At 37.4% G+C, this 12,824-nt stretch overlaps 1 protein-coding gene across 3 annotated transcripts in view; it reads right to left on the bottom strand.

Moving 5' to 3' along the window:
* dpy19l3 (dpy-19 like C-mannosyltransferase 3) overlaps positions 1 to 12,596 on the bottom strand; it is an 86,035-nt gene extending 73,439 nt beyond the window's left edge. Inside the window, exons 1-3 of one of the 3 annotated variants that reach the window (XM_056462006.1) lie at positions 12,364 to 12,596; positions 11,160 to 11,288; positions 5,056 to 5,183 (exon numbers count right to left, since the gene is read on the bottom strand). In XM_056462006.1, coding sequence (XP_056317981.1) covers positions 5,056 to 5,183; positions 11,160 to 11,268 — 237 coding nt within the window. In that variant the 5' untranslated portion in view covers positions 11,269 to 11,288; positions 12,364 to 12,596. Of the gene's footprint in view, positions 1 to 522; positions 1,005 to 5,055; positions 5,184 to 11,159; positions 11,289 to 12,363 lie in introns of those variants that run through there. The other 2 variants (XM_056462005.1, XM_056462004.1) reach the window with 2 other exon arrangements.
* Between the last annotated feature and the right edge of the window lie 228 nt (positions 12,597 to 12,824).

Here is a 12,824-nt window from a genome sequence, read left to right as displayed (position 1 = left end):
TTTGCCTGCTGGGTATGTTCTACAAGCAACAATTTAGATCTCACTTTATATTAAGCGGTCTTAACTACAATGTACATCAAAAAATAAATGCAGTGTACTTATTGAGTTCACAATGTATAACAAAACATTTACACTGCTATCGAGGAAGGAGACACATAAAGTTAATGGATTTAATTAAAATGTGAAAATGAAATCTGAGATGAAAAAATCTTCTAAAATGAGCATTTTTCGCCACCTCCTATGTTTATGTATCACTTCAAAGACAATAAAAGAAACCTCTTTGCTATAAAAGTGAAAGTACTGAACCGACACACAGGAGGAACATTTTAGAAGGCACTTGGAGGCTATTACATCTGATATCTTCAGTTGGGTACTACAAAATAATCACTGCCTGAAAAAAAGTATGATGACCGACACTTAACGGTCAAAACTGCTTGTCCTGGCACAAAGAGCAAACCTTCACATCTTCATTTAACAGTGCGTTGAGCAACAAAAACGAAGACAAATCCTGCTTCTGCTTACCTTTAAGTGTGAAAACCACAGCAGGTTTTCGTGTATAGAATAAACACACCATGCATGAAACAGCCCGATAACCCCTGCCAACAGTAATCCTGCTGCTATGACAACAGCCGGCCAACTGTTTGGTCCCAGAATGTGAATCCATGAAGGCTTAAGACACTCTTCTATGCCCCTCTGCCCAGTTTTGTAATCCCTCGAATTGTCTTTTGGCCCAAAGTTTACAAAAGGTGGTCTATCTAGGACGCTCCCCGTATTATCATCCGAATTGCTCTTCCTGCTGCGACAAGCCCTCATTTTTAAGTATTATTATCCTCCGTCTTCTCTGTCTTTCCCTTTGTCGTTCCCAGTTTGAGACCGTAAGCTCTTTTGTTTATCGGTCTTTCCAGAGCGACGTGCCCAAAAACTTCATAGTACACGTATTAAAACAATAAAACACGACCTCGTGAGATCATTCTAAGCTCCAGTCGGCACCAAACAGCAATCTGCTGGAGGAACATTTTACATGTGATCAGAGAAAGGGGCTGAGACAGGAAGGAAGGCATGTGGGCCGCACAACTGGTGACCTCTTGGTAGTCAAGCGAAAAAAATATATATAAAAAAAAGATGGGGTAAACGCTTGGAACATGATTTAGGAAAAAAGAGCATTTGCAAAAACTATTACAGATTAACACTGTCCTGTGCTAAACATGGACATGACATCACATGCAGCAAATTTAAGAGAGTCCTAAAAGCAGCTGTCTCCTGCTGTAGAGCGGAGTCCCAGAGGAGGAACAATTTGGACTTCAAATGCCTTTGATCAGATATCATGGCAAAATCATCATTTACTAAAATGTTACGATTCTGGAAGACAGACTCCTGCTGAGAACATTTACAAAGCCCCTGTGAAATGTACTCCTGGTTTACACTGAAACAATGGAAACCATTATGAAAACACTGCAGAATTACTCAGGATCTCTGTAGTCACATTTGATCGTCTGCTAAAAAATAGCTGTAAATTAACAATTTTCCATATTTTCTGATCCATGTTTTATTATTATTATTATTATTATTATTATTATTATTATTATTATTATTATTATTATTATTATTATTATTATTATTATTATTATTATTATGGATTTTCACCTTTATTGGATAGGACAGTGAAGAGAATTGACAGGAAAGTATAGGAAGCAAAAAGAGGGGAAGGATCGGCAGGAATCGAACTTGGATTGCCCTGAGCACCGGAGTGCATGTATTGATGCCCTTTCCACTACACCACTGGATTATCATCATTATAATGGTAATAATAATAATAATAATAATAATAATAATAATAATAATAATAATTATTATTATTATTATTATTATTATTATTATTATTATTATTGGTATTATTATTATTATTATTATTATTATTATTATTATTATTATTATTATTATTATTATTATTTAGTATTATGCTTTTTAATTGCATTGTGGGACCTTGCTCTTTCCTCCAACAAATTTAGATGTTGAAAAGCTTGAAAAAGTGACTTTTATTGACATTTTGATTAGTTTGATGTGATATATTGTCTGGTTATGTGTTGTAAATTACGATACAAAAACCTGGTAATAAACTACCAGTATTTTTTTCTGGTATTTTACAGATTTAATTCTCTATATGTTATTTATTTTACAATATATTGTATAAAACCAGGCAGCACGCTGGCGTAGTGGGTATCACAATCGCCTCACAGCAAGAAGGTCGCTGGTTCAAGCCTCGGCTGGGTCAGTTGGAGTTTCTGTGTGGAGTTGTTCTCCCCACGTTGGCGTGGGTTTCCTCCGGGTGCTCCGGTTTCCCACACAAGTCCGAACACATGCACTATAGGTGTGTGTGAATGAGAGTGTATGGGTGTTTCCCAGTAATGGGTTGCGGCTGGAAGGGCATCTGCTACGTAAAACATATGCTGTATAAGTTGGCGGTTCATTCTGCTGTGGCGACCCCAGATTAATAAAGGGACTAAGCCGAAAAGAAAATGAATAAACGAATGTATAAAACCAGTACAATTAAGTAATAGTCACTTTAATTAAATGCAGTTGAGTTTTCAGAGCAGAGATCAACATCCCTTAATACAATTCACTGTAAATTAAGGATGCACTGATTATAGTTTTTGGCTGTGCGATTATAGTCAGAGGAATAACTACGGTTTCACGGTTATTATGCATTCATTGATTTTAAAACTCCTTTTAAAAATCACTTGAAAACTCCTTATGTTTAAAGTGTTATTTAATGCTAATCAGTAAACAAATAATACTGTACATCACAAAACAATAATAAAAAACAAACAATAGTCCATTTCTCTTTAGACTTAAAAATAAGTGAAAAAAAGTTTTTTGACATTTAAAGAAGTAATAATTTTAAACTGAAAATAAATAACAAAAATGAATAAATAAATAAATAAATAAATAAATAAAATATTTAAATAAATAAACTGTATTTCTATATAACATAAATCTATTATAAGTATCTCTCATGTAAATATAAGTATTTCCATTTTAAAGAGAACAAATGTAGTCAAAGGCTGCTGAACCTCTGTCTGAGAGACACTTTTGATCAACCATTTTACAAAAATGTTTGGTATTTTCATTTTGCATTTTTTTTCTTTTTGGATGCGTGTAGAAATGTGTATATTACATACAAAGTATGAAGCTGAGCGGTCAGTTCTTGTCACGTGACATGCAGTGCGCTCACAGCATTCAGAAAAAGTTAGATGTTTTCAACTTGGTGCGCCTAGAAAGTGTGAGTGTGTTATGGCATGCACACGTCGCTCCCAATATGCAAGCGCAAGCCGTGTGCCTCCATTGGAAACAAACTTGCGCGTACAAAGTATGCAATATGTGAACGGCTCTTAGTTAATAGCATCAGCTATAGTTAAATCATGTGTGTGTGTGTTAACCTCGATGTACAAGCTCGAAAAAATAAACCCCCAAAAATTGTGAATCATAAAATATGAAACCTGATCATTAACAGATATTTTTTACAGTGCAGTGAACATTCCCACAACTCTTCCCCTGCAAGAAATGAATTCATTTTGTGCAAATAAAGCTCATTGTTGCTTAAAATCCAATTCGGTTCTTCAACCTGGAGAAGAAAAGAAACACATGGAGACTAAAACTGTGGTCTTCCAGCAGTCCCTGTGCGCAAAACATTCACAAGCTTCCAGTCCCGTTCAGAAAAGCAAGAGTGCAGATGAAAGTAGGATGACTCATAAGCAAGCCATAAAATACCAGTCAGCGTTGCATGTGCTTCCTTTTTCCACTGCTGTCGCACTCTGACTTAATTTTAAACCCGAGATGACCTTTTGTGCTTTGCATTCCACATGCTGTACTATATAAACCAGACATAACAAAAGGATTTTTCGACTCACAAATCCCTCTGTTTTCTCTTAAACTGTATATTTAGCCAATACTAACTATTCTAACTAAGTTAGTAAGTCTAAATCAAGTCAAATATGCAGAGTTGCAGGTTTTATTTTGTGTTGTCACTTGTCACGTTATGTACACTGGAAGCTTCTGTAGCCAAAACAAATTCCTTGTGTGTGTGAAGCACACTTGGCAATAAAACTGATTCTGATTCTGATTTTGAGTCTGATTCTGATTTATTTCCATATTTTCTTCAGAAATATGGAAATAGTAGTTTGCAGTGTCAACTTTATGTTGACATTAGCGTAGATTAAATACATTAAATATTTGGCAGTTCGTTACAGCATATAATTATTATAATTATGCATCTCAAACTGTTTAGATTTCTTAAATTATTTTTAAAATTACTAGCTTAAAACATCCTGACAGCATTCAGAAAAGAAATGTGCCATTATGTGTTTTTATGAAGTTAATCAAAGTATTTATGAGACTCAATATGTTCAAGAGACAAAATGATATGAGCACAGAATGTTCAGTGCTGACATTTAAGAAGCACAGGTTTGACTGCTGTTCTAGCATCAGTAAATGAAATCTAGGCCTTTGTTCCAACAATAGAGCCAACAAAAGTCACAAAGCTGCTCCGTAAATAAGTAGAAAACAAAAACAGTGATCTATTGCGAAACCAGTGGCAAATAAATCCTGCATTGATTGGGAGACGGTTAAACTCCTCCTGATCTGCTTTATTTTAATGAGCAACCTGGGATACGGGGGCAAGCTGATTTATTCAACTGAACATGACATAAGTTTTCTGGCATCCTGCTTTCATCTGTTTAAGGTCTGGAAGACATAACATGATCTGCAGCACAAACTGTTACGCCAAAAAAAAAAGGGGGAAAGAAAAATAGTCTTTCAGCACATATGGAAAACAATTCTATTTTAACAGGAAGTGCATGAATAATATGGCAGAGGAGAACACATCAATGACTAAATGCAACCACACACTATGAATCTAGATCTGTTGAGCTGCTGTTTATATTAGGCACGTAGCCAATGAGCACTAGAAAAATTGAAAAGAAAATGAATCGTAAATGGTGCGTTTTCTCACATATTCATTGGTGCAGGACACTAGACATAAAAGCTGTGGCTTTTTACCTTGATATTGGAAAACCACAGGTCATTTTCATGTAGTGTGGCCACGTAGATGCAGCACAGCAAGCCCAGACTAACTCCCACTATTGATCCAGAGATTAGACACAATATTGCCCACCATGAGAAACCACCTGGAGAGAATAATAATATTACTCAGACAACAATATTAAACAGGTAACACAGAAAACAGTGACATCAAAGTATGATTACTATTTTTGAATATTATTTTGTAATGTGTTGTTTATTTAATTATACTGTATAAATGTAAAGTATTAATGCATTTGACTTAAATACATTAAATCTCCAAATTAGGGCTGCACCATATTGGAAAAATCTGAGATTGCGATACTTTGTATTTCTGCGATGTGCACTAACCGGCCATTTTATTAGGTACACCTGTCCAACAGCTTGTTTACGCCAATTTCTAATCAGCCAATCACATGGCAGCAACTCAATGCATTTAGGTCAAGACGATCTGCTGCAATTCAAACCGAGCATCAGAATAGGGAAGAAAGGTGATTTAAGTGACTTTAAATGCCAGAGGTCAGAGGAGAATGGCCAGATTGGTTCGAGCTGCTAGAAAGGCAACGGTAACTCAAATAACCAATCGTTACAACTGAGGTAAGCAGAAGAGCATCTCTGAACGTACAACACCTTGAACCTTGAGGCGGATGGGCTAAAGCAGCAGATCACACCAGGTGCCACTCCTGTCTCAGGCTGGTTTCTTGAACATGGCAATGAGTTCACTGTACTCAAATGGCCTCCACAGTCACCGGATCTCAATTTAATAGAGCACCTTTGGGATGTGGTGGAACGGGAGATTCGCATCATCAAATCTGCAGCAACTGATTAATGCTATTATGTCAATATGGACCAAAATCTCTGAGGAATATTTACAGTACCTTGTTGAATCTATGCCATGAAATATTAAGGCAGTTCTGAAGGCAAAATGGATTTTAACCTGGTACTAGAAAAGTGTACCTAATAAAGTGTCCGATGAGTGTAGATTGCAATGTGAATACAGCTTTATTTGAACAGAATTCTTCATTTTAGATGGATTAGAGTAATTTTGTATGGGAGTGAATCTCGAATAGTATAAAACAAATACCTTACAAGCATAGATAAATAAAATATAGCAAAAAATAAACGTGAATTATTATTTTCTGGACAGTTTTCAGGTCCAGATATTAAATAATCAACACTGCATAGTCTTTATTGTATATAATGTAATCTTTATTAAAGTAACAAGCTTTTTAATTTTTGGTGGGTGGATGTTATAAACTCTGAAATGTTCAAATGTTCAAACAGTAACAGGTCTTAAATAGATCACTGAAAATGAAAATTTACTCATTATTTACTCAACCTTCACATGTTTCCAACCTTATGAGTGGTGAAATGAAAATAGGGAGTAAAGTTATTTTTTTAGATAAACTTATCTCTTTAAAAACACATCCAGATGATAAACGTTTACTACGTTATAATTCAAGTCTGCACTGACTGTAATCAACTATAATCCCAACTTAACAATGCAGATCCTGCAATGTGACTGTTTTGGTTTCACACATTGCGGTATCGATGCTGAAACGATACATTGTTCAGCCCTACTCCAAATGCCATGTTTTTCATAAGACATGTTCTTGATTGATTTTAAAGGGATACTTTAAATGAACACAAATAACTTTTTTTAATATAATGTATTTCAGAAAACCAAAAATGTTGCTTCAAGCACATTTTTAAAGCTTTTGCAAGAAGTGTCAGTCTTGTTATTCCTTAAACTTTTAGTGTGAGCTTAAGGGCAAAATACGTAAGATTGTATTATTATTATTATTATTATTATTATTATTATTATTATTATTATTATTATTATTATTATTAGGGGTGTCATGGTGGCGCACAACCGCCTCACATCAAGTAGGTCACTGGTTCGAGCCCCAGCTGAGTCAGTTGGCATTTCTGTGTTGGCATCTCCGGGTGCTCTGGTTTTCCCCACAGTCCAAAGACATGCACTATAGGTGAACTAAATAAGCTAAACTGGTCTTAGTGTATGTGTGTGAATACAAGAGTGTATAAGTGTTTCCCAGTGTTGGGTTGTGGCTGGAGGGGTATCTGCTGCGTAAAACGTGCTGGATAAGTTGGCAGTTCATTCCGTTGTGGCGACCCCTGATTAATAAAGGGACTAAGCCGAAAAGAATGAATTATTATCATTATTATTAAAATAACTCCAAAAAACACTAGAACAGTGTTGTATATTTTGCTGACTTATGAACTTACTTCATCCCAAATGTTTTGAAAAATGTTAAAATCCAGAGAAATAATTTTAACTAGTGGCCCAGTCCATGCCCTGTATTACTATGCTAATAAAATCATACTCCCACGATTTTCTGTTTTGTTCTATAGAGAACATTGGAACACCAAAGACACTTTAATTTGGTGTGTGTTAGTCTAAACTGCACATAACAGCATCATAACAGAAACTTAAAATGGATTTAGTATGGTAAAACAGTGCTGCCTCTTCCCAATGTAATCATAACCAGATGAACATGAAGCAGTGTACTGTGGAATAATTAAAGCTTCACTGCTTTCGAGCCACGAAATCATAAATTGCTTCAGCGTTCTTATTTCACTTTGACAGCTTTGAGCCTTTCTCTGCTTCATACTACCATAAAAAATATGTTTTGAATACTTAGGCCCAATGCCCTTGGCCCTTGAAACAGAGTGTGAAGAGGCTTCAAAATTTACCCCCAAGAAACATGACAGCACTACAGCACCTGCACATGTCATGATATGTCATCGTGATCTCTTGCTTCATATGAGATCAACGATCACGACTGCTTTAGTTATTCCAGTTGTGTTATTTTTTGATATTTATCTTCAGCAAATCTCTAAAGACAACAATATCATGTTATCATAACCATATAATGTGACATTAAGATCGTAACTGTACTGTGCATTTACACCCTGGCCATATTCATCTATGGAAACACAAAAAAACAACACTAACGTTATACCAGACACTGTAAAAAGGTCATTAACAGCCACTAGACTTTTCTGACAGGGGATTCGAGTGTCAGAATGTTGTGGGCCTACTATACAGGAGTTATTATTAGGGAATATAGATAGCGAAATTTAGCGTTTTTTATTTTAGCATTTTTTTAAAGCATGACAGTAAAACACGAACGCAGTTATGAATATATTAAAACATATGCTTGTTTGTATGCTACGTAAAAATTTGTAATGATGACAAAAAATACTAATTTGTGCATCTCTGTACTTCCATGTGCAGCCATGTTGCCGTTGTAGATGGTGTATTCTGGGAATATTCGTACCCCTTGGTTTTGAGCGTGGTTCTGAAAAATCTTCGTTTTGCTTAGCCCTACGCCTTCAAGCTAAAGATAATTGGGACACCCCTACCCCTATCCGAGTGAAGGCGCAAAATGAGGGGTCGGGGCAAGGGGAAGGGCTAAGGAGTAGAATTGGGATTGGGCCTTAAGCTCATCCATGAACATGAATTCTGCAGGAATCCCATAGGAAGTAATGAAGATGATGACTCCCATGATTCCACACACAGTCACAGTGGCATCAAACTATGCCTTTGATTGTTGTGAATATGTGCCCTCTAGTGGTGAAAGTTACATACTGCGCTTTAACATGCTGATGTTTACATCAAGCGTGAACTCAAGAATGACCAAATGACTGTTGGCCTGAAACTATGGCATTTGTTAAAAATAACTGTGAAAGGGTCATTTATTCATCAATGATTCAATCATTTTTCTTCGGCTTAGTCCCTTTATTCATCAGGGGTCGTCACAGCGGAATGAGCCACCAACTTATCCAGCATATGTTTTACACAGCGGATGCCTTTTTCTAGCTGCAACCCTGTACTAGGAAACATCCATACACACTCATTCACACACGTACACTACAGAAAATTTAGTTTATTCAATTCACCTATGTCTTTGGACTGTGGGGGAAACTAGAGCATGTCGAGGAGATCAACAGGCTATTATATAAAAAAATAATAATAACAGGGCTGCACAATTATTTGAAATGAAATCGAGATCGCAATTTAGTAAAAGCTGCGATTCTCATGCATCTTGTCAGGGAAACATGGCTCTGTGGTCAGTAGTAAATCTACTCTGAAGGGCAGAGGGCGCTCATGTATAAACTGCAAATATACCACCAAAAATGTGACGAGAAATCAAACAGTGCAGAAGAATTAAATGCTTTTATTGATTTATTGTAACTAATAAACACACAGCAAAGAATAAGCTCACGTATTGATTTATTTAACACTTTAGGCTGAAGTTATGAAGTGAGTTAGGAGTAAAAAATTTATTAAATGTGGGATGTTGTGGTAAAGAAGGAGCTGAGCCGAAAGGCAAAGCTCTCAATTTACCGGTCAATTTACGTCCCTACTCTCACCTATGGTCATGAGCTTTGGGTCATGCTCGAAAGGACAAAATCTCAGATACAAGTGGCCGAAATGAGTTTCCTTCGAAGGGTGGCAGGGTGCACTCTTATGGATAGGGTGAGGAGCTCTGACACTCGGGAGGAGCTCGGAGTAAAGCCACTGCTTCTCCACATTGAGAGAAGTCAGCTGAGGTGGCTTGGGCATCTGTTTCGGATGCCTCCTGGATGCCTACCTAGGGAGGTGTTCCAGGCATGTCCCACCAAGAGGAGGCCTCTGGAAAGACCCAGCTGGATTAATCGCCCAGCCCTACAAAATAATGCTCACCCCAAGGTGCTACTGTTACTTTATGTTATTTTCAAGTGAATTAGTCATAAGCAATAAAGTATCTATACTACAGTTGTTACACCTACAGACAGGTGTTGTATTTTGTCCTTGAAATGCTCTTGAATGCAGAAATAATTTCTTGCACATCTTAACTTTTTTTTTTTTTGTGGGGGGAAAAAATCACTTCAGCATGTATTTCGGTGTTGTGTGCATGTGTCTATAAAACATTAAACTGTATTCACATTCATTCATTTTCTTTGCAGCTTAGTACCTTAATTAATCAGGGGTTGCCACAGTGGAATTAACCACCAACTTATCCAGCATATGTTTTACGCAGCCGTAACCCAACTCTGGTAAACACCCATACACTCTTGCATTCACACACATACACTACGGCCAATTTAGTTCATTCAGTTCACATGTCTTTGGACATGTGGGGGAAACAGGAGCACCCGGAGGAAACCCACGCCAACACGAAAAGAACATGCAAACACCACACAGAAACGCCAACTGACCCAGCCGGGGCTCAAACCAGCAACCTTCTTGTTGTGAGGCGATTGTGCTATCCACTGCGCCACCGTGAACCTACACTAAAGTATTACAGTGATTCGGAAGTACTGAGGTTTAGTGCTGATTAATTATGTAAGATCTATCTAATCGCATACAAAATAAAGGGTTCCATTTGACACTGACACTTTCATTGACATGAATACTTGCTTTTGAGGAATGAGCTATCTATTTTGAGCTAGTGATATGTTTTGCAGGTTATATACTAGGTTTTGGAGTTTGTACTAATTGTTTTGAGAAATGCATTAACTGTTGTGCAAATTAAATAGTGTTGTGAGAAATGCACCAAAGCATCTGAGAAAAACTGTAATAATGCATTCTAATGTTTTGAAAAAGTGTATATTATTTTAACAAACTTATAACAATAAAACCTTTTAAAAAGAACATTTTAAAAATCTAAAAAATGGAGTTCAATGCTGAATACACTAGTCATGCTGAACCTGCCTTGATTTGCATGCTTTTGTCTCCTATATGTTAAGTGACACCATGTACATTTTTTTAAAAATCTGATTCATTTACGAAATTTCATATTAGTTTTCTTTTTTAGTATCTCAACAATAAAACAAAACAATAAAAGGTTACATTAAAATAGAAATGAGAATCTCTGTTAAAGGCATTGCCCAACCCATCTCAATAATTTTCCCTCTGGCGGGCCAAATCAAAGGATATAAAGGGCCAAGTTTGGCCCGCGGGCCCTAGTTTGGGCATCTCTGATCTAAAGAAAGCCATACACATTTGGGACAAATGAGGGTGAATAAATGGTGAGGAATTTTTATATCCATTCATTGCAGCAAACAGCACTGACCTGTTGGAAACCTTTCTCTGGGTTCAGCAACACACTCTGGCTTTAGGTTCTGAATGCTGGGCCCCGGCTCCTTCCCTTTACTGCCCTTCCTCTGCCTGACGGCAGTCATACTGGAATACAGGATTCCTGCTAGAGACAAAGATGTTGAGTAATAATGATAAAGTCCATGCTTAATGTTAAGACATGCACATCTTGCTCATATGGATGGATGGATGGATGGATGGATGGATGGATGGATGGTTGGATACATGGATGGATACATGGATGGATAGATGGATGGATGACTAGATGGATGGATGGATGGATGGATAGATGGATGGATGGATGGATGAATGGTTGGATGGATACATGGATGGATACATGGATGGATAAAGGAATGGATGAATGGATGAATGGATAAATGGATGGATGGATAGATAGATAGATAGATAGATAGATAGATAGATAGATAGATAGATAGATAGATAGATAGATAGATAGATAGATAGATAGATAGATAGATAGATCATTTGTAGACAAACTAAATCTGTGCTCACTGTTTACATTACATTCAGACAATATATCATACAAAATCAAACAATAAACAAGCCTTAAAACAGGCAAATTATTAGTACCGTGTAGTAAATATTTATTGCATCTATGAAAATACTATAGTCTACATAGAGACCATACGAGCATCACTTGTTTCTGCTCAGATTTACAATATATGTGAAGGACTCAATCAGAAAGCAATTAAAATCCATAGCCCACATAAAACCCGCATCTTGCGGTCGTGACAAAAAAATCGCTGCGATACAGCGATCTAACGTTATAACCTAAGGGAGCCAAATGATGTCTATTCATGTTGTTCCATAACACTTTCGCGAACTACGCGCAAGTTAACAGCCTCCGTTACAAACAGCAACAAACAAAAGAGCGCAGTCGGGCTTAAAAGAGTGTAAGGACTGCAATGCAAAGCAATAAAGCATCGCCGCGCTTGTTTCATTCATTCAATTGATTCATTGGCAGGCCTGTGTTTTGCAGCGGTGTTTCCTGCTCACAGCTCAGCAACAATGTCAGGAGATCTCAGATCGCATCAGCCGCTGATCTCGGTCTCCAGAAAGGGGACAGACAGAGAGATGCATCCTGCCTCATCTCGCTCATTGCAAATCATCACTTACTGTAAAACAATACGTAATAATATGCACTAATGCACGTCTCTCACCCCGTTCAATGAAGCTCGTAGTTCCTTATCGGATGTCCGGTAGCTCCTCCTCCTTCACGGACACTCGCCTCCAGCCTGCGAGGGGCGCATACAAAAACAAACCTCTTCTCCATACGATTCACACGAGAGGGAGAAAAAAATATACAATATTAAATGTGAGCATTACATAAATATCTCCGAGCATTTGGCTAATTCAGCGGCGTGTTGTTGCTCTTCAGCGGACTGACAGCACCGCACCGCACCGCCGCCAACGGCTTTGAAACGAGCACAAGCGCTGGACCCGCTCTCACATCCAGCGCCTCACCCTCCTGAAGAAGATGCATACCTCTTCAGTCTCTACCTGTTGAACACTTGCCCCGGGACGGATGATCATGACACCCTTCACCTCTATATAATTATAGGCTGAATATACGCATATGGTATAACTGTGCTAAACTGCAGCTTATCCATGAATATGAAAA

The sequence above is a fragment of the Danio aesculapii genome, chromosome 7 (genome assembly GCF_903798145.1).
Source record: "Danio aesculapii chromosome 7, fDanAes4.1, whole genome shotgun sequence".
NCBI classification, from domain to species: Eukaryota; Metazoa; Chordata; class Actinopteri; order Cypriniformes; family Danionidae; genus Danio; species Danio aesculapii.
The sequence above is the reverse complement of the archived record's forward strand: the minus strand, read 5'-3'. Positions and strand labels throughout refer to the sequence as shown.